The sequence below is a fragment of the Salmo salar genome, chromosome 18 (genome assembly GCF_965601325.2).
Source record: "Salmo salar chromosome 18, fSalSal1, whole genome shotgun sequence".
In the NCBI taxonomy this organism is placed as follows: Eukaryota; Metazoa; Chordata; class Actinopteri; order Salmoniformes; family Salmonidae; genus Salmo; species Salmo salar.
This window is the reverse complement of record NC_138308.1, coordinates 23,775,682-23,802,803: the sequence shown is the minus strand read 5'-3', so window position 1 is coordinate 23,802,803 and position 27,122 is coordinate 23,775,682. Positions and strand designations below refer to the sequence as shown.

Genomic DNA, 27,122 nt, shown 5'->3' with positions numbered 1-27,122 from the left:
CAAATCATATTACAATCTTGAATAATGCAACAATTAAAGGGGTTTATTTTCTCGTCTGTAGGCTACACTCATTACATTTTAGCTTCAAGACAAAATCACGGCGTTGCTATAATGGCATGTCTTCACGTTAGCCTATCAAAAACAAACGATTAACCCTCTACACGAATATAAAAGTACAGAAGACCTACCTTACAGTATTACAACAAACCAGGCTTAATTTTGATCAAAATCATGCAAATCATTACATGTTAGAAGCAAATAATTGCGACTGAAAACGTGGGTATAAGATAATTTACCGTGATGAGCTGTTTTATATGGAAGCCCATAAACGCCACCAATTGTATTTCATTTTATGACTCGTGATTTGCCAACATGCACAATTAGTCTGTGCTTTCGTCTGTTCAACTGTAGCCTACAGATAACGACAGCTGCAGGTAGCCTAGAGAAACAGCCTTTGTGCTCTGATCCTATCTGGGCCTGGCCAGGGAAAACTTAACATCACGATTTGATAGCCTAAGACATGTATTTATAGCCCAAAATAGGCCCATTTATTTGTCTTTTGAGAAAATGTGAATGTGATCATATTTGGTTTATATTCCCACTTCAGGTGGCTAGGCTACCTAGGCCTTTTTAATAAAACAAGTATTGACTGGAATTAATGAATCAACACAATAGTGATGACATTCAGTATGACTATCTTTTTAATTACAGACGCAAAGGCCTAAATGATGCAATCCTGCATATAGCGAGCTCAGATCTGTTCATTTTGACTTGATTAGAAAAATGATCTGGTGCCATCATAGCCCATATAAAACCTATTTTTTTGTACAGCTGATTTATTACTATGTCAAATGCAACAACTAGCGTACAGAGTTGGTTAGGTTAGCCTACTGCCAGATCATGAAAAACGTTGGGCCCAAGGAAAACAATTTTCTCCCACCACTCTGGGACCTGTGGTGCCACCTCTGAAATCACCACACAATGTTACAAATAAAAAAAAAAACATAGCCATCATTTGACATGTTTTTGGTGGTGAGGATGGACTTCCATAGTTTTCCCTGGCTCAGTGCAGCCGGGAGCTACTGCAACAATTTCAGAATGTAACAGGCTGTTACTGCAATATTCAGTCTCAAATATTAGGAAAATGTCTATACATTTCAACTGTTTCAAAAACATTGCTCTACTATTACCATTTATACTGTAGGAGTGTAGGCTCAATTAACAAGACAATTCTGTTTACACTGCTTCAAGGGGGGCAGCTGTTGAGAGAGTGTTGTGCACTACCTCCGGAGGTTTACATTTGAGTAACGTGTAGCCGACATGTTTACGAAAAGTGTCTAGTAAGTGTGTGAAGAGGCTCTTAGCTTTGGGCTTGAGATGTATTTATTGTGTGTGAACTGTAGAACGTATTGTTCAATCAATCACTCATAGCCTTTAGCCAAACTGTTCTTCATTTATATTGGGTAACTTGCGAGAAAAGTTAGCATAGAGCAGGCACCATGTGCTATGATTAGATCACAAGTACATTTTGTTGACATAAACAACATGTTGGTCATTACTTTTTAGAATGGAGTATTAGAGGCACACTTGATAACCTTACACAGTTATCAGTATGCTATCATAGAACCTATTATGATACTTAAATGGCATACTTTACTGTCATTTCAATCAAGCTTTTGCTAAAATAGTCCAGATCTAATTTCTCAAATAGCAAATGGATATCCCAACATTTAAATAATCAGAATCCTGATGTTTGCATCATCATATACCACTCTGTCTTATTCCCAATCAGAACTCATACTGTACATTAGTTCCTGATGAGGTACTAACAGGAGATGAGGACACAATGTTTACTATTAGGCTGCAATTTTTCTGTTCTAGCTACATATCCAACTGCTGCTATTACTGTAGTCAACTGTTCTATTATATCAAACTATTGTAGCTTATACAATCATATCATTTTTCTTAGAAGAACAGTTTTTGTTATCTGCTATCTTCACTTCACCGCAGAACTCATATAAGGGAAACTACTGTGCCACACAATAGTAGGCAAATGTACAATATCTACCTAATGTGAATCTAACATAGCTAACTTCCCCTTGCTTTTACAGTGTGTTTGATTAAAGGAGATTTCATCCAGAAGTGTTGGCTGGGGTCAAAAGGTCAATCTTGGGGGTCATCTTGCAGGGTTAGAGGTCACTCTCTCCGTAGAGGGCAGTGGAGAAGGCGGTGTAGTCTAGAGCCCCTGCGAGTCCCCCTGGACCACTGTAGGGGGCCATCCTCAAGATGCAGTACTCTGCCTGGTCAGGGGGGAGCTCCCTCCTCAGCTCCTCAACCAGGATGTAGGGCTGTGGAGGTGGGAGGAGAAGGGATAGGGGGGAGAGAACAGGCTCATTTAGAGAAGTCCACTCTACCAAATGTTCCTAATCTGACAGAATAATATGCCTGTTTACTGTAATACTGAATTCACCCCTTCTGTGTGATTGACATGGTCCACTCAATTGCCACACTCCCATTCACTTTCTCTCTCTCTCGCACACACACACACCTTATCGGCGGCCAGGATCCTGAAGGATGCCACGACCTGGTCGGCGGTGTCTGTGTCAGTGGTTTCTCTGGTCATAAAATCGATAAAGGATTGGAAAGACACCATGCCAGTGGCACTGGGATCTACCAGCATCATGATGCGGGCAAATTCCACTTCACCCTGACAGTCAAAGAGAGACAGAGATCAGGGAGAGAGAGATCAGAGAAAAGAACACATATCTTTATTCATCATTGCGTCATTACACATACAGTATATTATCAATACCTCTTGGTATTATTATGCATTGTTTGCATACTGTAATTCTGCATGAGCATATTGAGACTCCTACCAAATCATAACCCATGGAGATCAGACAGGCCCTAAAGTCATCAGTGTCCATCGCCCCGTGTTTCTTCTGTAGTCAGAGGTCAAGGGTCGTAGGGTGGAGGTTGGGAGTGGGTCACCGCACAGGGAGGAGAAGGGATGGGACAGGGAGGAGAAGGGAGACCAAGAGAAGGTGGATGGCAGAGCAGTGGAGATCAGGAAGGGGAGAAGGCCAAAGCTAACACAGAGAAATGGACACATAGACACAACCAGACAGATGGACACAGTGACACAGACAGTAACATTAGAAGACATGGAGAGAGAGACAATAAATACTTTAGGAGTCAATTCAAAATGAACTGTCATAACAGGCCAAAGCTGCTGCCACCAACATTGTCATGCTGTAGAGCCCACTGTCAAAATATTGATACAACTCAAAAAATATGAGAGGTAGCAGCAGGTGTGGTCTACTCTAGAAGGGATGGAAGAAGCCCAAGTCATCAGCGAGAGGTCAGTCAGGGATCATGAAAGGTTAGAGGTCAGTAGAGTTGAGTACCTGATGGTCATTGCCCACATGACCCAGGCTGATCAGACAGGCCTTGAACTCCTCACAACGCAGTTTGCCTGTGTTCTCCTGGGGCCAGGTGTTAGAGGGGGTGTTAGTCACACTCAGAAGTGTCTCTCTCTCACACACATGGAAGTGTCTATAACATGAAGCATTACAACAATGTGGAACCAATATCAAAATACTTTGTTTTTTTATAGACCTATACATTACACTATCATACAATAGTAGTTGTATTATATTTTTTAACTGTCTAAACAACCAAGCCCAGAGAGCAGTGACCGTTCTAGTACAGTATCAACAACAATATACAGTTACCCCAGTTTCCTCACGCAGCTTCTGAATAAGGCAAGACAGGTGAGAATGATTTAGTTTCTCAGTGGTATTATGCTACTTAACATGCCATTCAGGTTAAATAATATATGCTAATATATGAATCAGAGAACCGGGAGTACAGGAAGCGGAAGGAGCACTGTACCCGATCAAAGTGGTTGAAGGAAGAGCGGAACTCGTGCATCTGTTCCTGGCTGATGCCCTTGGCATCACGGGTCAGGATCTGGGTCTCAATCTCGTTGATGGTGCGGGCGATGGTGGTGAGGAGGAGCTCCCAGCCCACACGGATGTGCTGTTACCATGATGACAAGACAGACATAGACACAGACAGGCAGATTAACCAGCTGCCAATGAAATCTCAAAGACATCCATCATCATTATCCCCATGACCAAATCTAATCTTAATAGACTGCATGCAGAGACCGTCTCTCTGTGGTTTTCTGCAGTACCTCCATAGTGTAGTTGGTGTGCTTGTTGTCAAACACCAGAGACTCCTGGATGAGCTGGTGGTCTCCCTCCAGCTTGTCGATGTTGGGCTTGTAGGTGACGATGACGTGCTCAAACTGCTTCAGCTGGGTCATCTGGTCCTCCAGGGTACCACCCACCTCCAGGGAGCAGCGGCCAATCTCCTGTCAGAACCAAACACATGAGCAATTCAGGTTTTTGTTCCAGTTCCAAAGATACCCCTAGACCAGGGCTCTCCAACCCTGTTCCTGGAGAGCTACCATCCTGTAGGTTACAACCAGAGAGTAGCTTCCAGGAACAGTGTTAGAGACCCCTGCCCTAGACACTAAACAGATGGCTGACTCTCTGACCTCCATCCTTGTCTGTATCCATGGTCCGATGAGGTTAGCCTGGACAGCAAACTGCCGTCTCAGCCTCTCGCTAGCATGCTGCCGGGCTAGCTCTTCCTGGAGGGAGCCTTCTCTCTGGGGAACCAGCTTCTTCACCTGGTCAGCAACATGACAACAACACATACATCAATCTGACATAGAAAGGGACTGTGTATATGCATGCGTGTTTCAAGTGTACGTATGTGAATTTTGAGGTCCTACCCTGTCCCACTTGGCGAGGAGTTCCTCGGTGGTGATGGTGCTGTAGGGGTTGATGAGGTTGGCCTTGATGCCGTAGCTCTGGGAGATCTTCTGCACCTCCATGTGGATCCCCAGGATGGCCTGTCTCTCTCCGTCTGCCTCTGGGAGGGTGGCCTTGAACTGCTCATGGGAAGAGATCAGGCTCTGCAAGGAAGGAGGAGAGGAGAAGTTGCAGTGTTGGCTTGTACTTACAAGAACATGGCAAGTAATGGGCACTGTGTCAAAATGACGTAACAGTTGTAACAACCATAGAATGATTAAAATACTAATAGCAAGCATTATGGGGCGGCAGGTAGCCTAGTCATTAGAGAGTTGGACTAGTAACCGAAAGGTTGCAAGATCGAATCCCCGAGCTGACAAGGTAAAAATCTGTCGCTCTGCCCCTGAACAAGGCAGTTAACCCACTGTTCCTAGGCCGTCATTGAAAATAAGAATTTGTACTTAACTGGCTTGCCTAGTTAAATAAAGGTCAAATAAATAAAAATGATGTACCTGGACCTCATCAATAGTGTGTACAATAAACATGTCCTGCAGATCCTCCATGGCCCCTTCCATCCAGTTGTTGAAGGGTGCAGATCTCTTGGCAAACTCCAGGAACAACTGATCAATGGTTTCCAGCAACTTCTCTGTCCTCTGGAAAAGAGGAGAGAAAAAAAACACTTGTCATTAATCTCATTGACAATTCATCAACATTGCCTGTTTGGACTGCTAATCCCAGGATGCATCACATTGACATGACCCAATTGACCGCTGAGTTGGCAAGGTGGTCTGCATGGATTAGACCCCTTCCTTTGGGCAGGGAGAGGGGGCAGACAGCAGCCCATGTCAGTCACCCTAATCCCAGGCCTGGCTGTTTGTCTTGACACATTTGTAGGCCATGAGTGCCCAGTATGGATCAGAGGAAAAGGACTGTGGGCATCCTGCCAGGTAACCATATCTACATAGAGTGCCTTCAGAAATGATTCATACCCCTTGACTTATTCCACATGTTGTTGTGTTACAGCCTGAATTCAGCCATCTACAGTCGTGGCCAAAAGTTTTGAGAATGACACAAATATTAATTTTCACAAAGTCTGCTGCCTCAGCCTCCAGAATGTTATGAAGAGTGATCAGATGAATTGCAATTAATTGCAAAGTCCCTCTTTGCCATGCAAATGAACTGAATCCCCCAAAAACATTTCCACTGCATTTCAGCCCTGCCACAAAAGGACCAGCTGACATCATGTCAGTGATTCTCTCGTTAACACAGGTGTGAGTGTTGACGAGGACAAGGCTGGAGATTACTCTGTCATGCTGATTGAGTTCGAATAACAGACTGGAAGCTTCAAAAGGAGGGTGGTGCTTGGAATCATTGTTCTTCCTCTGTCAACCATGGTTACCTGCAAGGAAACACGTGCCGTCATCATTGCTTTGCACAAAAAGGTCTTCACAGGCAAGGATATTGCCGTCAGTAAGATTGCACCTAAATCAACCATTTATCAGATCATCAAGAACTTCAAGGAGAGCGGTTCAATTGTTGTGAAGAAGGCTTCAAGGCGCCCAAGAAAGTCCAGCAAATGCCAGGACCGTCTCCTAAAGTTGATTCAGCTGCGGGATCGGTACAGACCTTGCTCAGGAATGGCAGCAGGCAGGTGTGAGTGCATCTGCACACACAGTGAGGCGAAGACTTTTGGAGGATGGCCTGGTGTCAAGAAGGGCAGCAAAGAAGCCACTTCTGTCCAGGAAAAACATCAGGGACAGACTGATATTCTGCAAAACGTACAGGGATTGGACTGCTGAGGACTGAGGTAAAGTCATTTTCTCTGATGAATCCCCTTTCCGATTGTTTGGGGCATCTGGAAAAAAGCTTGTTCGGAGAAGACAACGTGAGCGCTACCATCAGTCCTGTGTCATGCCAACAGTAAAGCATCCTGAGACCATTCATGTGTGGGGTTGCTTCTCAGCCAAGGGAGTGGGCTCACTCACAATTTTGCCTAAGAACACAGCCATGAATAAAGAATGGTACCAACACATCCTCCGAGAGCAACTTCTCCCAACCATCCAGGAACAGTTTGGGGACGAACAATGCCTTTTCCAGCATGATGGAGCACCTTGCCATAAGGCAAAAGTGATTACTAAGTGGCTCGGGGAACAAAACATCGATATTTTGGGTCCATGGCCAGGAAACTCCCCAGACCGTAATCCCATTGAGAACTTGTGGTCAATCCTCAAGAGGCGGGTGGACAAACAAAAACCCACAAATTCTGACAAACTCCAAGCATTGATTATGCAAGAATGGGCTGCCATCAGTCAGGATGTGGCCCAGAAGTTAATTGACAGCATGCCAAGGCGGATTGCAGAGGTCTTGAAAAAGAAGGGTCAACACTGCAAATATTGACTCTTTGCATCAACTTCATGTAATTGTCAATAAAAGCCTTTGACACTTATGAAATGCTTGTAATTATACTTCAGTATTCCATAGTAACATCTGACAGAAATATCTAAAGACACTGAAGCAGCACACTTTGTGGAAATTAATATTTGTGTCATTCTCAAAACTTTTGACCACGACTGTACACACAATATCCCATAATGACAAAGTGAAAACATGATTTATTGAAAATGAAATACAGAAATACCTAATTTACATAAGTCTAAGAACTTTCCACACCTGGCTTTTGCAACATTTGTCCATTATTTTATAAAGCTTCTTCAAGCTCTGTCAAATGTGTTGTCGATCATTGTTAGACAATCATTTTCACGTCTTGCCATAGATTTTCAAGTAGATTTAAATCAAAACTGTAACTCGGCCACTCAAGAATATTCACTGTCTTCTTGGTAAGCAACTCCAGTGTAGATTTGGCCTTGTGTTTTAGGTTATTGTCTTGCTGAAAGGTGATTTCATCTCCCAGTGTCTGTTGGAAATCAGACTGAACCAGGTTTCCTCTAGGATTTTGCCTGTGCTTATCTCTATTCCATTTCTTTTTTATCCTGAAATACTACCCAGTCCTTAAGGATTATAAGCATACCCAAAACATGATGCTGCCACCACTATTCTTGAAAATATGGAGAGTGGTACTTAGTAATGTATTGGATTTGCCCCAAACATATAACACTTTGTATTCAGAACAAAAAGTTAATTCCTTTTCCACAATTTTTGCGGTATTACTTTAGCGCCTTGTTGTAAACAGGATGCATGTTTTGGAATGTTTTTATTCTGTACTGGTTTCCTTCTTTTCCCCTCTGTCAATTAGGTTAATATTGTGTTACTACAATATTGTTGATCCATCCTCAGCCATTAAACGCTGTAACTGTTTTATAGTCACCATTGGCCTTATGGCAACTGAGTTAGGAAGGAAGGCTGTATCTTTGCAATGACTGTCACGTTCGCTATCTTCAAACTCCCTGTCGTAGATCAACCAAGACGCAGCGTGCTTGTAATTCCACATCTTTATTTGAGGTGGAACCGAACAAAACAATAAACAGGAAAACAGAAAAGAACGTGACGCAACTGAGGCGCACACAAAACACACACAGAAATAATAATTACCCACAAACACAGGTGGGGAAAAGGCTGCCTAAGTACAGTGAGGGAAAAAAGTATTTGATCCCCTGCTGATTTTGTACGTTTGCCCACTGACAAAGAAATGATCAGTCTATAATTTTAATGGTAGGTTTATTTAAACAGTGAGAGACAGAGTAACAACAACAAAAGAATCCAGAAAAACCCATGTCAAAAATGTTATAAATTGATTTGCATTTTAATGAGGGAAATAAGTATTTGACCCCCTCTCAATCATAAAGATTTCTGGCTCCCAGGTGTCTTTTATACAGGTAACGAGCTGAGATTAGGAGTACACTCTTAAAGGGAGTGCTCCTAATCTCAGTTTGTTACCTGTATAAAAGACACCTGTCCACAGAAGCAATCAATCAATCAGATTCCAAACTCTCCACCATGGCCAAGACCAAAGAGCTATCCAAGGATGTCAGGGACAATATTGTAGACCTACACAAGGCTGGAATGGGCTACAAGACCATCGCCAAGCAGCTTGGTGAGAAGGTGACAACAGTTGGTGCGATTATTCGCAAATGGAAGAAACACAAAAGAACTGTCAATATCCCTCGGCCTGGGGCTCCATGCAAGATCTCACCTCGTGGAGTTGCAATGATCATGAGAACGGTGAGGAATCAGCCCAGAATTACACGGGAGGATCTTGTCAATGATCTCAAGGCAGCTGGGACCATAGTCACCAAGAAAACAATTGGTAACACACTACGCCGTGAAGGACTGAAATCCTGCAGCGCCCGCAAGGTCCCCCTGCTCAAGAGGCACATATACATGCCCGTCTGAAGTTTGCCAATGAACATCTGAATGATTCAGAGGACAACTGGGTGAAAGTGTTGTGGTCAGATGAGACCAAAATGGAGCTCTTTGGCATCAACTCAACTCGCCGTGTTTGGAGGAGGAGGAATGCTGCCTATGACGCCAAGAACACCATCCCCACCATCAAACATGGAGGTGGAAACATTATGCTTTGGGGTGTTTTTCTGCTAAGGGGAAAGGACAACTTCACCGCATCAAAGGGACGATGGACGGGGCCATGTACCGTCAAATCTTGGGTGAGAACCTCCTTCCCTCAGACAGGGCATTTAAAATGGGTCGTGGATGGGTATTCCAGCATGACAATGACCCAAAACACACGGCCAAGGCAACAAAGGAGTGGCTCAAGAAGAAGCACATTAAGGTCCTGGAGTGGCCTAGCCAGTCTCCAGACCTTAATCCCATTGGAAATCTGTGGAGGGAGCTGAAGGTTCGAGTTGCCAAACATCAGCCTCAAAACCTTAATGACTTGGAGAAGATCTGCAAAGAGGAGTGGGACAAAATCCCTCATGAGATGTGTGCAAACCTGGTGGCCAACTACAAGAAACGTCTGACCTCTGTGATTGCCAACAAGGGTTTTGCCACCAAGTACTAAGTCATGTTTTGCAGAGGGGTCAAATACTTATTTCCCTCATTAAAATACAAATCATTTTATAACATTTTTGACATGCGTTTTTCTGGATTTTTTTGTTGTTATTCTGTCTCTCACTGTTCAAATAAACCTACCATTAAAATTATAGACTGATCATTTCTTTGTCAGTGGGCAAACGTACAAAATCAGCAGGGGATCAAATACTTTTTTCCCTCACTGTATGATTCCCAATCAGAGACAACGATAGACAGCTGCCTCTGATTAGGAACATACTCGGCCAAACAAAGAAATACACAACATAGAATGCCCACCCCACATCACACCCTGACCTAACCAAAATAGAGGAAATAAGACGTCTCTCTCAGGTCAGGGCATGACAATGACTGGGAGTATTGATACACAATCCCAAGTGTAATTAATAACTTCACCATGTTCAAAGGGATATTCAATATCTGCTATTTACATTTTTAACCATCTACCAATAGGTTCCCTTCTTTGCGAGGCATTGAAAAACCTCACTGGTCCTTGTGGTTGAATCTGTATATGAAATTCACTGCTTAACTGTGGGACCTTACAGATAATTGAATGTGTGGGGTACAGAGAAGAGGTAGTTATTCAAAAATCATGTTAAACACTATTATTGCACACAAAGTGAGTTCATGCAACTTATTATGTGACTTGATAAGAAAATGATTTACTCCTGGACTTATTTAGGATTGCCACAACAAAGTGGCTTAATACTTGTTGAGTCAAGACATTACAGCTTTTCATTTTCTATTTATTTGTAAGCAGTTCTAAAAACACAATTCCACCTTGACATTATGGGTTATTGTGTGTTTAGGCCAGTGACCATAAATCTCAATATAATATCATTTAAATTCAGGCTGTAACACAACTTCATGTGGAAAAACTCAAGGAGTGTGAATACTTTCTGAAGGCACTGTAAATGTGCCATCAGTAGACTAAGTGGACCAATTACCCCACCCTCCTTAATCAGCTGTGTATTCATATCTCACCCCTAGCTATCTCAATATAATATACATGAGATTTAACTTTATTATGGGTTAAGTTGTCCTGTGAACAATCCACCCCACCCCAAGGTAACGTCATTCACTGTCTTACCTCTTCAGCTCTCTTCTGGATTCATGGAACTGGTACTCATTCCCACACTACCAAGCTGTACCAAGCTGTACTGTGCTGGCTTACTTTTCACTTGGCACAGCAGCTTAGCCAGTTTACCTTAGCTGGGAATATAACACGTCATGTCCCAAACTTCAACCCCCTTCACTCACCTCCAGAGCCTCTCTCCTCTTCTGGGTCAGTGTACCAAGTTGATCCCACAGGTCACAGATTCTCTGGCACCTCTGGTTGACAGCAGCCACATCATGATAGTCCAGCTCACTGCACAACACCACAGGAAGCATATAGGTCAATGAAGAGAAACTTCAGAATGTTTGGTATTATTTAAGAAAAATTCCAGTCATAGTCCTTGTCAAAGCCATGATTTTAGGAATAGGACTTGGTTGGGATAATGGTTAGGAGGGTTAGAGGGTCCTTTTTTCTCAATTTCCGCCTGACTGACGTGCCCAAAGTAAACTGCCTGTTGCTCAGGCCCTGAAGCCAGGATATGCATATAATTGGTACCATTGGAAAGAAGACACTTTGAAGTTTGTAGAAATGTTAAAATAATGTAGGAGACTATAACACAATAGATATGGTAGGGGAAAATCCAAAGAAAAACCAACCAGAATTCTTTTTTTTTGAGAGCCCATGCTCTTACAATGGCACTTATAGGGAAATAATTATATCTAGCTCCCAGTATGCAATTCCTATGGCTTCCACTAGGTGTCAGCACTCAATGTTCAAGGCTTCAGGCTTGTTTCTTCCAAAACAAATAAGAATAATGAGTTTAACTACAGGGACACCGTCTTGGAAATTAATGTGTGCGATGAAGAGAACACGCACCTGCTAATATTGGTTTCCTATTGAACATCCTACTTTCTGTATGAAATATTATAGTTTGATTACATTTTAGGGTATCTGAGGATTAAATAAAAACGTATTTTGACTTGTTGAAACAAAGGTTAGGGGTAGATTTTCGGATTCCTATCTTGGCATGTTGAACGAGTGGATTACTCAAATTGATGGCGCCAACTAAACTGACTTTTTGGGATATAAAGAAGGGTTTTTTATAACAAAATGACTACGTGTTATAGCTGGGACCCTTTGGATGACAAATCAGAGGATGATTTTCAAAAAGTAAGTGAATATTTAATCGCTATTTGTGAATTTATGAAACCTGTGCTGGTGGAAAAATATTTTAATGTGGGGCGCTGTCCTCAAACAATCGCATGGCATGCTTTTGCTGTACATTCTACTGTAAATCAAACAGTGCAGTTAGATTAACAAGAATTTAAGCTTTCAACCGATATAAGACACTTGTATGTACCTAAATGTTTAATATCCATACTTTTTATGATTATTTATTTGAATTGCGCGCCCTCCAGTTTCACCGGAAGTTGTCCCGCTAGCGGGACGCCTAGCCTGAAGAAGCTTTAGAGGAAGGATCCGTACTTGAGCTCCTGTGCAATGGCAGCAATCTGCTCCACTCTGTCCTGATGAGCAGCCAGGTCACTCTCAAACGCCTCGTGTTTCCGTAGAAACGCCCGCACCTCCGTCAGGGTGGCCGTCTCGTAGTCCTTCTGAGATAGAAGCAGCTCTTTACCTGGGTCATACACACAAACAGCGAGAGAGACTGAGACATTAGCCAAAACAAATGCTGAAGATTTACTGACATTTTCCCATTGACAAATCTCTAAGGATTTGGAGCGATTCAATTACATTCAAACTTCAAACTCTAGACAAACAAGAAACATAAGTAAACCCTCCACAGACAGACAGACAATCATATCCCAGACAGACCATTAGCCCAGGTCTCATGGGTGCTGGCTTTCTGGCGGAACTTTTCTGCCAGGTGGTCCAGTCTCTCGAGCCTTCGTATCTCTGTCAGAAGCCACTCCTCGTAGCCTTTCTCTGCCCCCTCCAGCCCCTGCCATGCACTGGCTATGTCCTACAGCCACACCGAGACACAAAGACACGGGTCAAAACCAGCAAAGCACCACGCTCAGTAGATATGCTATTAAAAAGGCTTTTAACTCTAACAGTGTTTTGGCAAAAGTGCCTTGGTGTTTACCTTGGTATTTTGGATGATCTATATCCATAGCTATCTACAACTACTGTGATTTGACTGATGACTGTTTCATCAGTTTGATATGATGTATCATTGAATGCTGGGTGTTTACACTTACAGACACCATCTTTCCCTCTGAGGGCATGAAAGCGGGACGGTTGCTGATGCGCAGCTTGGTCTGCAGGGTGTTGAAGCTGATCTCCAGCTGGCACTTCTCCTGCACTTTGGGGGGCTTGTGCATGCGACGGTAGTCTCTGAAATCTTCCAGCTTTCTCTGCATCTCAACCATGGTCTTCTCTGCAGTCCTGTTCTCCAACCATGGGGTGGTCCGGCGGATCCACTCCAGTAGCTACGGAACACAGTGGGTGGTGATGGGGTGGAGCTTTGCGGTTCATTTGTTGTCATTCCTCTCAATTCAGTTAAGTAGAAATTCGACATTGAATTTGATTTAAATACTGGAAAATTCCATTCCTACAAGTTTGTGTAAGACAATGGACTTTTTGAGTATTCAGATTGGGGTAGAAATAGCTCTCCTAAGAAAGTTTACCAATATGAAAACATACGTCCAAATGTATGCTTCTGTGTTGCTTTACCTCGCTGGCCAGCCTCTCATATTCCTCCATCAGTTTCTCATTCTCCTGGTTCACACCCAGCACTTTACAGATCCTGTTGGCCGCCGTCTCAGCCTACCAAGGGGAGGGAGGAAAGAGAGGTGAGGGGGCAAAGAGATGTGAGGGGAGAGGAGAAAGAGAGGTGAGGTGAGGGGAGGGGAGGGGGGAAAGAGTGGTGAGGGGGGAAAGAGAGGTGAGGTGAGGGGAGCGGGGAAGGAGCAGTGAGGTGAGGGGGGAAGGAGAAGTGAGGGAAGGTGGGAAAGAGATTTGAGGGGAGGGGGGAAAGAGAGGTAAGGTGGGGGGGAAAGAGAGGTGAGGTGAGGGGAGGGGGGAAGGAGAAGTGAGGGGAGGGGAGGGGTAAAGGAGAAGTGAGGGAAGAAGGGAAAGAGTTGAGGGGAGGAGGGAAAGAGTGGTGAGGGGAGGGGGGAAAGAGAGGTTAGGTGAGGGGAAGGAGAAGTGAGTGGAGGGGAAAGGAGAAGTGAGGGAAGAGGGGAAAGAGTTGAGGGGAGGGGGGAAAGAGTGGTGAGGGAAGGGGGGAAAGAGAGTTAAGGGAAGGGGGAAAGAGATTTAAGGGGAGGGGGGAAAGAGTTGTTAGGGGAGGGAGAAGTGAGGGAAGTGGGGAAAGAGAGTTGAGGGGAGGGGGGAAAGAGAGGTGAGGGTAGAAAGAGGGTTGGGCGGAGATAGAGAGCTGACGTGAGATGAGGTGGGAAAGAGAGGTGAGGTGGTTCTTGTCTCATATCTAATGCAATTACTCATACAATACAATTCCTCATACAGTACTCTCCCCCCCAACACGCACACCATTTAAGTCATACTTTTAACGCAATCTGTGTGCATCGTTTCAAAAACATTAATTTCAAAGTGAAACTCACAATTTGCCAACCAATAGAATTATGACCTCAAACAACTCTTAGGCTAGAGAGGAGTGATTGACATATGGTAATCATCATCAATTGGTTTTGGAGGTATTGTACCCATAACACATTGCATTCACAAACTCAATTCAAACTGTTCATGGTGCAAGCTGTATACCTGCTCGGCTCCAGCAAATGCATGATAGAAGCAGGACACATAGGTCATGATAGCTCTCTCATCAGGCTTGGGGGTGTTGATGATGTCTACAGAGGGAGGGAGGGACAGAAGAGGGTGACAGACGACAAGTACAAAGGAGGAAGATAGGGAAGGTGGAGACAGGAAACACAAAAACACTGACAGAGGAAAAGGACCACAGATTGACTCCAAACCTGAACATCTTAGCGCAGGGCTATCCTGGAGGGAAGGCGGGGTGGTCTATGGCAAAGAGATCTAAACAAGGACCAGGTCACGTTGACACTAGGACTACACAGCATCAATGTCCCCTCACCTTCTGTACCACTGCAAATGTGTGATACAAACTGGACATATAGGTCATAACAGTCCTGTCATCTGGCCTGGCTGCGCTTATAAAATCTGTGTTGGGAGACCAGGCACATAGGACTTCATCATTACAATGTGCATACAAGTACAGACAATCTTCCTAGTAATCTCTTCCAGGCAATCCTGTAACAAAACCCACAGTCTGACTCCCACCATTACAGTACCAGATAAGATGGTTTATGTTTTCATAATGAGCAGAATGACATGCCTATAGCTAATGCCGATTTTCAAAACGTTGTTTCCTTAGAAGACATTACCTTCTGCGTCCAGCATCTTGGGAATATCCAGGTGCTTCTCTGCTATTTCAAACGCCAGGTTCAGGTTCCCCATAGGATCATCCTAGAAAATGATCAATATTATAGAAACAAAGTCATCTTCTCATTTACTTTTTATATGAGAAAACATGTGCATGTGTACAGTACTTGAAACCAGTTTACAAACTGTGGTGTATCCAGTGATGGAATTAACCAAACAGGTGACAGACAGTCAGTAAGTGCCTCCTCACTAATGGGGTAGGGTGAGTCAGCGTGTTTAGTGGGAGGAGAGGGATCATGCTACTGCTATTGTCCTAAGTCTGTTCCACTGATGCCGGCCGAGGGGAAACGGCCTGTTACAGGACAGTGGCAGCTGCAGAGATCCAGGGCGGGCAGATACCCATGAGCCTGTTCCCCACACGGAGACATTTCAGAAAGCTAACACTCAGGGCTTACTGAGCCCGCTCACCTGGAGCCAGACATGACAGCTGACAGGGTCTGTCTAGGCTCAATGCATGCGTGGGAGTGTTGGGGGGGCAGAGGGGCATATAAAGGTGATTCTGATATAGGTGTGTGTGTGTGTATATGTGTGTTTGTGCGTGTGTGCGTGTGCGTGTGTGTGTGTGTGCGTGCATATGTACGAGAGAGAGGGGACACCTCTACTGAAACCCAAAGCCTCAGGCTTTCCAAAAGATTTGGGTTCCACAGATCTATCCATTTTCCTGTCTATTTCCAAACAACCGTAAATAGATTGATTGCCCTATAAAGAGCAGTACCAGGCACAGGTATCTGCCAGCCACAGCTGAGGTAAACCCTGGGCTCTCCTGGGATGTGACTCACATTTCTCTGTCTATTCCCAGTCAGGGCTAAGTCAGTTCAGGATGGAGATGTAAATGTCAGTCACTATTAAAAAGACCACAGCTTACAAGGTGTAAGGAGAAACGTATATTCCACACTGTGGCCTACTCTTTACACATACACCTTTTACTTTACAAAATGTGTCTATACACAACACCTGAACACCGATACACCGATATACTCTTGAACTCTAACGAACGCACTACAGTGACCCAGTCTACCAAAAGATAAGCCTAGAACAGCATACAACTAATTCTACACACAACATAGTCTACTTTTTATTTACACATACGATACCTTCAGATTGTGATAGTTGATTAGATCTGGCCTGTGTTTGTGTAACACGGCACAGAAGGCTAAACCGTCCTTCCAACTTTATACAATGGTGAGCCAGGTGAGCATGTCATTAAGACAGTGAATGCAGACATCAGTAAGGATAAATTGGGCGAGTTAAACATAACAAAGCACTCTAATATCTGCTTCTCAAAAGTCAATAACTTTCTGTTAATCCACGCTGTGGGAAAAGACTGTGGAGTTATTACTCTGGACATATTGAACCCTTCTCTGTTAGTATGTGGGAGGCACTTCACACCATCATGGTAAGTGTTTGGGACACACAAGAGACCTTGTTGAGCTTAGCGTAGTCGATGAGGTCAGGCCTGTGTCTGTGAATCAGGGCACAGAAGGCCAGTCCGTCCTTCCAGCTTCACCAGCAGGCAGCAGAGAGAACCAGGTCAGAAGTCAGAGTGGTATGATGACTGAGTAAAGCAGAGTTTACCAGTGCTGGTCCTAGAGAGCTACAGTGTTTGCAAGCTTTGCCTGGCTTATCACTTAGTACTAACACATTAGTACAGAATATAATAAAATAGAAAAAAGACATATTAGTCAAAGCCTAAAAAGTGTTCTCACCTAACATGGAAGTTCTGGACATTGACGTTCCTGTAGGGGGCAGTCTTTCTCTGGCACCACAAGAGAAGGCCTTCCTTTGCAGAGGTTTCTGAGAGGAGAGATAAATAGTTCTTCAACAGCGCTATTCCCCAGTGAGATCTCTATTTAATTAAACCAGGAAGTCAATACAGATCATCTCTTTTCAAGGGAAACCTGGCCAAGAAGGTAGCTACAGTATAAAAACACTGTGAATCCATATGCAGGACATAATCTATTATACAATGGTAATAAAGGCATATTTTTAAGTTTCCTATTTTGTTTGAATTGTTGTATCTTACCTTCTACAGAGATGTCCTGGATGGCAAAGCGGAGGATAATGGTCCATATCATTCCAAGTGTCATCTTAATGTTACCATCCACAATTTCTGAGGGGAAAACATCCAATTACCATCAGATCCATCACATAATTAGAGTGGGAACTGCAAAAAGATAATGGGGTGGCAGGTAGGCGAACGATTAAAAGTGGTGGGCCAGTGACTGAAAGGTCGCTGGTTCGAATCCATGAGCCAACTAGGTGAAAAATCTGCCGTTGTCTCCTTGAGCAAGGCACTTAAGCCTAATTGCTCCTGTAAATCACTCTGGAAAAAAAGTGTCTGCTAAATGACTAAAACATAAAATAATGAATGGATTAATCAAATAAATCAAAAGATACTGAGCTGCCTGAACATGAAGTACTGCCTGAATAAAACATTACCTTCAGCTCCAATAGAGACAAGTTTCACTCCTTTGCTGGTGATGAAATCTAAGGCTTTGTTGACGTTGGCAATCTTGTGAAAACGCATCTTCCCTCTGTCAGGCTTGGGTAACCTCTCACCTGGGAGAAACAAATCAATCAAAATCAATCAAAACCAATCAATGTATTCAACTATATATTCAACAAACAGTACCTGAAATAACTTCCAAGAGAAGCATGAGTTTGAGGCCATTCCTGAAGTCGTCCTCAATGTTCTCAATCTGTGTTCCTGCTTTCCTCAGGTGGGAGTTACACCAAGCTGTGAAGGTCTACAAAGAAAATTATATTTTGGTGAGTAAAATACAAATAGTACAATTTAATTTTCACATAACTTTGATGCAGTGAATTCAAATTAGGATGGGGTTGAGCATTGATGATAGAGGACTTCCTGTGAGCTCATCAGAGAACCTTGAGTGAGTTTTCCATCAATGGTCTTATTGATCTAAAGTAGAATGTTCCACAACGTTTTAAAACTTGAACAGTGAATTTGACATTAACTTTTCAATTGGAAGGCTCATATACGCTTCCCATTTGAAAGTGTTTGCCAACCAACGTTATGAAAGTAGCTACCTCCCCAATTTCTTTCATCACAATATAGATTTTTGTCCATATCGCCCAGCTCTAGTATATAGCCTGGTTGTAAACATACAAGACAACAGCTTAGCAGGACTTAGCCGGAGGTCATAAATTGTGATGACTCTGGTCCCTATGGCAAATGCCACATATTGAGATTAACCTATTTGTTAAGGGTCAGCAAACCCCTTGGTTTCAAATAACACCTTCCCTCCAACCAACCTAGAGCCTATTGTAAAGGATCAAATAATTTGTGCTCCCACATACACAGGAATTCAATTTGAATGATGTGTTCATGCTTGGTACTGTATCATTATGCAAGACATCAACATGAGCACTCTCTCCTGCTATGTTTATATTAAGTTATCTCACAACAGCAAACAGAACCCAAAGGCAATCAACACTGTACAGTTGAAAGCCCTGAGCAGACCCCAGCTCACTTTCCAGATGATAAGGTGTTCAATTTAGCATGCTCTGGTGGTCCTAGTGATAAGAAACAGGGAGAAAACATTTTAACTGAATATCAAGATGTGAGGAAAATGTCACGTGCATACAGTGCATTCTTCTCTCACGTGTTTCTCTCTGCAAAGAAAAGAGACACACTTTTACTTCAATGTTAACTACTGTCGGATAAAAAAAAATGCTAAGTGGAGCTATTGCCATATTGCTTTCCCAATCTATCCAGTCCTTCCAGGTATGAGAATACCGAAAGGGCAGAGGCTAAAACAGGTGGAGGGCTATGGGACTAAATTGAAACACCTAAATGTGTAATTTCTTGGATGTGTCACAAACTGGGAGGGATCTAAAGTAAATTGAATGGGATACTGAGCATCTCTTCTCAAAAGGCCTCAGTGGATCAGCCTCAATTATACTCCTTACAACAACCAGGAATGTGATGTCTAACTCTGCCTCCAGCTTCCATCTACATTGTTGACGGTACTGTGTGTAAACACAGGGAATGTTTGTAGGCTTTATTGACATGCTGTGTTTTCAAGCCATTCCAGTTCACACAGCATGACTGGGAGAGTGATCCTCTGGCCCTTAAGTTCTTATAGCACATAGCCTGGTCGCCCAGAGGCTGTGAGTTAATGTCACCCATCTGGAGAGGCTGCCCGGTGGAATGCCTGTCCAAATTAGGAATATTAGAGGCTTTGAAACAAAGGCCGCATTCCACATGACAAAAGAGACCAAAGTGTATGTGACATTGAACGGCTGCCTCCTCGTTAGAACATGGCTGGCCCTCCAGACCCGGCTCCGCCAGAGTTGCCGACCCCCCACCCCTTTTCCCCCCTCCATCAGCCCTGACAATCAGAGCTAAATATATTTATGAATCATGTCCAATGAGGACCACCCATCATTGAAGTAGCTGAGCCTTTGTGGCTTTATGGGGTGTGTTCCGGAGGTAAAGAATCTAAGTTCAATAATGTTTTGTAAGGTGTCTAAGAATCCTACATTTATTTTTATATAAAAGAAAAATAGCCGATTTTACTAGATCATTTCAAACTTGTTCAAACACCTGAGGCTGTTTCTTCATTGTTTTCAGTCTTGGTTCCAAGAATGTCTTATGTGCCAAGGTTATTTTCACAACACCAGGCCAAATCAGTGGCTGGCATACCTGGTTGTGTCAGGTGGAACACCTAGCATGTGCTACAACATTGTAGCCTAATGGGCATGTTAGGCTACTGTATAAAGGTAAGGATAGTTCAGGGTGTCAGCAGGTCTTATTCAAGGGCAGCCCTGTCTTCCCCTGTGGCTCTTACTGGGTAATAGGATTCAAGTTAAGGGAAATTATTAGGGAAAGCTAATATAGAGTCCTACTTAAGACGCCAGAGAAGATAATGAGAACTGAAAACAAATCCCACGTGGTCAAAATTGCTATCCAACTATACCAGGCAGAAGGCCCTCAGTAGGCACATACAGTTGAAGTCGGAAGTTTACATACACCTTAGCCAAATACATTTAAACTCAGTATTTCACCATTTCTGACATTTAATCCTAGTAAAAAATTCCCTGTCTTAGGTCAGTTAGGATCACCACTTTATTTTAAGAATGTGAAATGTCAGAATAATAGTAGAGAGAAGGATTTATTTCTGCTTTTATTTCTTTCATCACATTCCCAGTGGGTCAGAAGTTAACATACACTCAATTAGTATTTGGTAACATTACCTTTAAATTGTTTAACTTGAGTCAAACGTTTTGGGTAGCCTTCCACAAGCTTCCCACAATAAGTTGGGTGAATTTTGGCCCATTCCGCCTGACAGAGCTGGTGTAACTGAGTCAGATTTGTAGGCCTCCTTGCTCGCACACGCTTTTTCAGTTCTGCCCACAAATTTTCTACAGGATTGAGGTCATGGCTTTGTGATGGCCACTCCAAAACCTTGACTTTGTTGTCCTTAAGCCATTTTGCCACAATTTTGGAAATATGCTTGGGGTCATTGTCCACATGGAAGACCCATTTGCGACCAAGCTTTATCTTCCTGACTGATGTCTTGAGATGTTGCTTCAATATATCCACATCATTTTCCTATCTCATGATGCCATCTATTTTGTGAAGTGCACCAGTCCCTCCAGCAGAAAAGCACCCCCACAACATGATGGTGCCACCCCCGTGCTTCACGTTTGGGATGGTGTTCTTCGGCTTGCAAGCCTCCCCCTTTTTCCTCCAAACATAACGATGGTCATTATGGCCAAACAGTTCTATTTTTGTTTCATCAGACCAGAGGACATTTATCCAAAAAGTACAATCTTTGTCCTCATGTGCAGTTGCAAACCGTAGTCTGGCTTTTTGATGGCGGTTTTGGAGCAGTGGCTTCTTCCTTGCTGAGCGGCCTTTCAGGTTATGTCGATATAGGTCTCGTTTAACTGTGGATATAGATACTTTTGTACCTGTTTCCTCCAGCATCTTCACAAGGTCCTTTGCTGTTGTTCTGGGATTGATTTGCACTTTTCGCACCAAAGTACCTTCATCTCTAGGAGAGAACGCGTCTCCTTCCTGAGCGGTATGACGGCTGCGTGGTCCCATGGTGTTTATACTTGCGTACTATTGTTTGTACAGATAAACATGGTACCTTCAGGCGTTTGGAAATTGCTCCCAAGGATGAACCAGACTTGTGGAGGGCTACAATTTTTTTTCCGAGGTCTTGGCTGATTTCTTTTGATTTTCCCATGATGTCAAGCAAAGAGGCACTGAGTTTCAAGGTAGGCCTTGAAATACATCCACAGGTACACCTCCAATTGACTCAAATGATGTCAATTAGCCTATCAGAAGCTTCTAAAACCATGACATCATTTTCTGGAATTGTCCAAGCTGTTTAAAGGCAGTCAACTTAGTGTAGGTAAACTTCTGACCCACTGGAATTGTGATACAGTGAATTATAAGTGAAATAATCTGTCCGTAAACAATTGTTGGAAAGATGACTTGTGTCATGCACAAAGTAGATGTCCTAACCTACTTGCCAAAACTACAGTTTGTTAACAAGAAATTTGTTGAGTGGTTGAAAAACGAGTTTTAATGACTCCAACCTAAGTGTATGTAAACTTCTGACTTCAACTGTAGGTCTTCTTTAGCATGCACCTAAAATAAATATTTGTTTTTCCTCATTAAACCAAGATATTTGAGGAACAGTTCAACCTCTTCCTTAGCAATAAAGTTTGGGGAAATGGTGAAATGCTCTGCTGACAAGTATTTTTCAACCCGTTCATACAGTAGTAATAAAGGCCTAGTGCACAAATATTATTATTTTTGTATATACATTACAAGTCAAAAGTTTGGACACACCTACTCTATCCAGGGTTTTTCATTATTTTTACTATTTTCTGCATTGTAGAATAATAGTAACGACATCAAAACTATGAAATAACACATATGGAATCATGTAATAACCCAAAAAATATATTTGAGATTCTTTAAAGTAGCCTTGATGACAGCTTTGCACACTCTTGGCATTCTCTCAACCAGCTTCATGAGGTAGTCACCTGGGATCTGTCTTGTTAAAAGTTAATTTGTGGAATGTCTTTCCTTCTTAATGCATTTGAGCCAATCAGTTGTGTTGTGACAAGGTAGGGGTGGTACACAGAAGATAGCCCTAATTGGTAAAAGACCAAGTCCATATTATTGCAAGAAGAGCTCAAATTCGCAAAGAAAAATCACAGTCCATCATTAATTTAAGACATGAATGTCAGTCAATACGGAAAATGTCAAGAACTTTGAAAGTTTTCAAGTGCAGTCACATAAACTAACCATCACTATGATGAAACTGACTCTCATGAGGATCGCCACAGGAAAAGAAGACCCAGAGTTACCTCTGCTGCAGAGGATAAGTTCATTAGAGTTACCAGCCTCAGAAATTGCAGCCCAAATAAATGCTTTACAGAGGTAAAGTAAAAGACACATCTCAACATCAACTGTTCAGAGGAGACTGCATGAATCAGGCCTTCATGGTCGAAAATGCTGCAAAGAAACCACTACTAAAGGCCACCAATAATAAGAAGAGACTTGCTTGGGCCAAGAAACATGAGCAATGGACATTAGACCGGTGGAAATCTGTTCTTTGGTCTGATGAGTCCAAATTGGAGATTTTTGGTTCCAACCGCCTAGTCTTTGAGAGACGCAGAGTAGGTGAACGGATGATCTCCGCATGTGTGGTTCCCACCATGAAGCATGGAGGAGGAGGTGTGATGGTGTGCGGGGAGTTTGCTGGTGACACTGTTGGTCATTTATTTAGAATTCAAGGCACACTTAACCATTATGGCTACCACAGCATTCTGCAACGATACACCATCCCATCTGGTGTGCGCTTAGTGGACTATCATTTGTTTTTCAACAGGATAATGACCCAACACACCTTCAGGCTGTGTAAGGGCTATTTGAGCAAGAAGGAGAGTGATGGAGTGCTGCATCAGATGACCTGTCCTCCACAATCACCCGACCTCAACCCAATTGAGATGGTTTGGGATGAGTTGGACGGCAGAGTGAAGGAAAAGCAGCCAACAAGTGCTCAGTATATGTGGGAACGCCTTCAAGACTGTTGGAAAAGCATTCCAGATGAAGCTGGTTGAGAGAATGCCAAGAGTGTGCAAAGCTGTCATCAAGGCAAAGGGTGGCTACTTTGAAGAATCTCAAATATAAAATATATTTTGATTTGTTTAACACTTTTTTGGTTACTACGTGTTATTTCATAGTTTTGATGTCTTCACTATTATTCTACAATGTAGAAAATAGTAAAAATAATTTTTACTATATATATATATATATATATATATATATATATATATGGGCTCCTGAGTGGTGCAGTGCTCTAAGGCACTGCATATCAGTGCAAGAGGCGTCACTACAGTCCCTGGTTCAATTCCAGGCTGTATCACATCCAGCCGTGATTGGGAGTCCCACAGGGCGGTGCATAATTGCCCCAGCATCGTCTGGGTTTGGCCGTAGGCCGTCATTTTAAATAAGTATTTGTTCTTAACATATTTGCCTAGTTAAAGAAACGTTACAAATTGTGTTTTATCATCGCTGTTTCATCACCCTCAGCACCCCTTCTTCCCGCTGCGATGAGCATTTCGAAGAAGACATAATAACCTTTTGTTTGAGACCAGTTGACGGATACTGAGTTGGGGGCCTAACATTCAGATGCTTGGAACAGTATTTTGTGGTTTCTATAAACAAAATAATTCCACACTAAGGACACTGGATTAACCTACTATAATGCCTTTTGGTCTCGAAGTTAAAATTAGATATATAATCCCAAGGACGTCATCATGTGTTAGAAGCATCTGTTGACAGTTCTCATTCCTCGCTTATCAGTGGAATGGCAACAGTCTTAAGAGCCGCTCATTGAGCTATTGTTAGCTGGTACCCACCGCATCCGTCCGTCAATATTCCCGTCAACTGGAGCCAAGACAGACCCCCCGGCTCCGGCTGAACCAAATACCAGGAACAAGTGACAGAGTTTGGAGCCTGCGCTCAACGTGAATAACTCAATATTAAATTAATAAAACAATGGAAATGCAAACAAATGTTAATTTGCTCTCATATGAACTCCCAATCCCGTTCGTAAAGTAGTCCTACTGTACTGCGTAAAGTTAATTTGTTAAATTGGCTATCTGCACGTCATCTTCTCTTGACTTACCTTTCTTTGCTGTTTTTCCCAGGCAGGGTCCAGCAACATGTCCCTGTCCCAATCATCCTCCTGTATCATGTAGTCCTCCTCATCCCCGAATCCGTTATTATAATGCACTGTCGTCTCTCTTTGGGTCATTATTGCGTCTTAAGTCTTTGTATTCCCCCAAATTCAATTCGTTTTTGTCTTCCAATATCCTTATGTATTTAGACTCTGATAATTTAATATTTTTTTCTGGGCTGGGTAACGTCTTCTGTCTCCCTATCTTTCTATTTGACTCCCTCTCTCACACGCTTGCCGGTGTTCGGTCTGGCCGCAGTTGACACAGTGGAAAAAATGCTGATAGCAATTAGTACTGACAGGTCACATGACAGGCGCGCAGGGCGCTATACACTCAGAGGAAACACTCTTATCACGCCACTTCGATGTAGCAGGTTAGGGAAACGTATGCAGCAGGTTAGGAGACTGAGGTTAAAGTTAGGGAAAGGGTTAGTGAAAATGCTTCCCTAACATGCTACGAATATAACTTTGTATCGAAGTGGCGTGAAAAGAGTGTGCCCCATCATGATTGTGGGGAATCGGTAGGTGGATCGGCTAATAAGGGGAGGCGTCACTCTACGAATCTTAATTGGACAAAGCCTATCATTTGTCAAGGAATCCTATTTGTAGAACAGTGATTATACACCTCACTTTGCTCAAACTGACCCTCTCCAAAGCACTCGGAAGTTGTAGTAAATTAGGGGCAGTTGAGACAATGAAACCATGTTGTGGCGAACTCGGGGAGTAGGCAGGACCTGGACTCGAACCCAGTGACTGTCCAGCCAACACCTTAACAGTTACGCCAAAATGTCCGACCTATTGGCGTAATGGTTCATGTGTTGGTTTTCCCTCTTGAGCCACCATAGCAACAACATAATCAGAAACACTATCTCTAAATAGTCTGAATTAATTTAAGATAAATAAAGAAATCTGTCATTAATGTTGAGGTTTTTGCAGAGGTTAGACTTGCAATTTTACATCTAGCTAAGATGTTTGGTGCAGTATTTCGAAGAGTGATTTTTTTTTCATGAAAATTAGTAATCTATTGTTGGATGACAACAAACACTTAATGTTTCCACTTTTACTAGGAGTAATACTGTTGATCAATCACCAACGAAGGGGCCTAGACTTCGACTACTGGACTTCGACTTGCCTCAAGAAAAAATGTGTGCACAAACAGCCACATTTCTTTTTGACTAAGACCAAAAACAAAAACGTCACGAAATGTTGTCAAAATATATGCGTGAAATGTTTCAGCTGGGAAGCATAAGGTATGATTTAGGAAAGGGATAATGTAACGACCTCAGGCTCCTCAAGAGGTTCAGAGCTCTTGGCACAGAGTCACACTGTGGAGGTGTCATAATACCCATGAAACCTAGTGGCCAAACAGGGAAATGGCTCCAATCGTTTTTCCACCATTCATTTTTCCCAGAGGGGATTTTCGAAACACTAAAATAAGGGCTGTGCATCATGTAGACTTACTCTGGCGTGACGTTTTGATAACCATGTAAATCTCTCTCGGACAAGGTGACTTTTATCAATATATTCAGCTCTATTTACTCTCAGATTCGAGAATGCTAATCAGCATCAAAGTAGACATCAAGCAAAACTACAAATCCCTGCAAGCTCTAGCATGTCATCTCTAGCTGAGACCTTTGCTAAAAGGTGTTGTGTCAATTTAAAACTTGCACAAGACTGTTCACAAAATTGTCCATTTAAATACATTTTTCCCATTTATTCATTACTACATTTAGCTAACATTAGATAGTTAATCCAGAGATTCTTGCCTTTGCCTCGATTTGGCAGTTTCGTTCATATCATCATGGCATTTGTAATTCTTTATGATAGGCACATTAGCAGCTAATTAGCGTTTCACTTTTGGGTCACCTTGTCCTAGAGAGATTTACATAGTTACCAAAACATCACGCCTGGATAAATTTACACAAAACACAGCCCTTATTTTAAGCGTTTCTAAAATCCCCTACCGGAAAAATGAATCATGGAAAAACAATTGGAACCATTTCCCTGTTTGACCGCTAGGTTTAATGGGTATTATTTATTTTGTATAAACCTTTATTTAAGCAGGGATTCACATTGAGATAAAACTATTTTACAACAGAGCCCTGTATATGTTTACAAATAAAACCCAATACATAAATAATACACAATAGTGTATTCAGAAAGTATTCAGACCCCTTCCCTTTTTCCACATTTATTCTAAAATTGATTAAATAAAAAAAATGTCCTCATCAATCTACACACAATACCCCATAATGAAAAGCGAAAACAGGTTGTTAGAAATGTTTGCAAATTTATAAAAAAAAACTAAAACAGAAATACCTTATTTACATAAGTATTCAGACCCTTTGCTATGAGACTCAAAATTGAGATCAGGTGCATCCTGTTTCCATTGATCCTCCTTGACATGTTTCTAGAACTTGATTGGAGTCCAGCTGTGGTAAATTCAATTGATTGGACATGATTTGGAAAGGCACACACCTGTCAGCTGGCCTCACAGCCAAACTGAGCAATTGGGGGAGAAGGGCCATGGTCAGGGAGGTGACCAAGAACCCAATGGTCACTCTG

General features: G+C 42.6%; 1 protein-coding gene across 2 annotated transcripts; it reads right to left on the bottom strand.

The window, feature by feature from the left end:
• Window positions 1–22: 22 nt before the first annotated feature.
• On the bottom strand, window positions 23–24,848 carry LOC106577061 (alpha-actinin-2). 2 transcript variants are annotated; one of them, XM_014154772.3, is made up of 23 exons: window positions 24,507–24,848; window positions 17,960–18,074; window positions 17,767–17,886; window positions 17,351–17,437; window positions 17,034–17,121; window positions 16,750–16,828; window positions 15,270–15,351; window positions 14,629–14,714; window positions 13,579–13,671; window positions 13,104–13,334; window positions 12,718–12,865; window positions 12,370–12,520; window positions 11,088–11,196; window positions 5,336–5,476; window positions 4,805–4,987; window positions 4,565–4,699; window positions 4,199–4,378; window positions 3,895–4,041; window positions 3,735–3,755; window positions 3,408–3,485; window positions 2,877–2,942; window positions 2,549–2,707; window positions 23–2,348 (listed from the first exon to the last, which is right to left on the bottom strand). In XM_014154772.3, the coding sequence occupies exons 1-23, from the start codon at window positions 24,633–24,635 to the stop codon at window positions 2,190–2,192; spliced, it is 2,787 nt and encodes a 928-aa protein (XP_014010247.1). In that variant the 5' UTR covers window positions 24,636–24,848; the 3' UTR covers window positions 23–2,189. The 2 variants fall into 2 exon arrangements, with proteins under 2 accessions (XP_014010247.1, XP_014010248.1); XM_014154773.3 differs by lacking the exons at window positions 3,408–3,485; window positions 3,735–3,755 and having other exon boundaries at window positions 24,507–24,847.
• Window positions 24,849–27,122: the final 2,274 nt, after the last annotated feature.

Coding starts and splice junctions, on each gene's coding strand:
- LOC106577061 (XM_014154772.3), bottom strand. CDS start 24,635: ATGACCCAAAGAGAGACGACAGTGCATTATAATAACGGATTCGGGGAT. Junction 3,756..3,894: donor CCTTCAACCACTTTGATCGG/GTACAGTGCTCC, acceptor TGCCTTATTCAG/AAGCTGCGTGAGGAAACTGG. Junction 2,708..2,876: donor TCTCCATGGGTTATGATTTG/GTAGGAGTCTCA, acceptor TTTGACTGTCAG/GGTGAAGTGGAATTTGCCCG.